Source organism: Bison bison, unplaced genomic scaffold (assembly GCF_000754665.1).
Source record: "Bison bison bison isolate TAMUID 2011002044 unplaced genomic scaffold, Bison_UMD1.0 scf7180017864383, whole genome shotgun sequence".
Lineage (NCBI taxonomy): Eukaryota > Metazoa > Chordata > Mammalia > Artiodactyla > Bovidae > Bison > Bison bison.
Window position 1 is genome coordinate 3,027,894 of NW_011494955.1, and position 907 is coordinate 3,028,800.

A 907-nucleotide genomic window follows, 5' to 3' on the forward strand; every position below is an offset into this window, starting at 1 on the left:
GGGTGGGCCCTCCCTCCACCCCCTCTACAGGTGGTTAGACTCACACCCCTGCGCCACCTGGTGGCAAGCAGCGGAGATGCACGCCTGAAACCTCGCCGATGACAGTACCCGCGGGGCTCGGGCTGTGCAGGCCTAAGCGCGCTGCGCTCCCTGGCGCCCCCTTCTGTTCATTCAAGTGTTTCTTCTCTTTTCTGCGCTCCAACTGTGTGGCCCGCGTGGAATCTGCGCGGTGAACTCGGCATCTTGCCCTGGGCGACAGGAGCTGAGAGACCTGCAGCTGAGCGTGGAGAGCCAGCAAGTGCAGCACGTCGAGGTGGAGGCGACCGTGAAGCCCGAGCTGACAGCGGCGCTGAGGGACATCCGAGCCCAGTACGAGAGCATCGCGGCGAAGAATCTGCAGGAGGCAGAAGAGTGGTACAAGTCCAAGGTGCGGGGGTACGGTGGGGGGGGCGCGGGGGTGGGAGGGTTTGGGAGGGCCTGGGAAGGGTGGGGCGCTGGGGGGGAAGGGCCCGAGTCTGGCCCGCTCACGCCCGAGTTGCCACCCTCGCCGCAGTACGCGGACCTGTCCGACGCCGCCAACCGGAACCACGAGGCCCTGCGCCAGGCCAAGCAGGAGATGAATGAGTCCCGACGCCAGATCCAGAGCCTGACGTGCGAGGTGGACGGGCTTCGCGGCACGGTGAGGACCAGGCTGCGCGCCCCGGCCCCGGGGGGTGGAGGACGAAGGCTGGGCTCCCCCTATTGACCCCCCCTCTTCACCCACCTCCCCAGAACGAGGCGCTGCTCAGACAGCTGCGGGAGCTGGAGGAGCAGTTTGCCCTGGAGGCCGGCGGGTACCAGGCGGGCGCCGCGCGGCTTGAGGAGGAGCTACGGCAGCTCAAAGAGGAGATGGCGCGACACCTGCGAG

At 68.1% G+C, this 907-nt stretch overlaps 1 protein-coding gene across 1 annotated transcript in view; it reads left to right on the top strand.

Annotated features, from left to right (window-relative positions):
- The window catches only part of PRPH (peripherin), a 3,259-nt gene that overhangs the window by 471 nt on the left and 1,881 nt on the right, over positions 1-907 (top strand). The window contains exons 2-4 of the mRNA XM_010858068.1: positions 260-427; positions 554-679; positions 772-902. Of these exons, the coding sequence (XP_010856370.1) occupies positions 260-427; positions 554-679; positions 772-902 (425 nt within the window). The remainder of the gene's footprint in view (positions 1-259; positions 428-553; positions 680-771; positions 903-907) is intronic.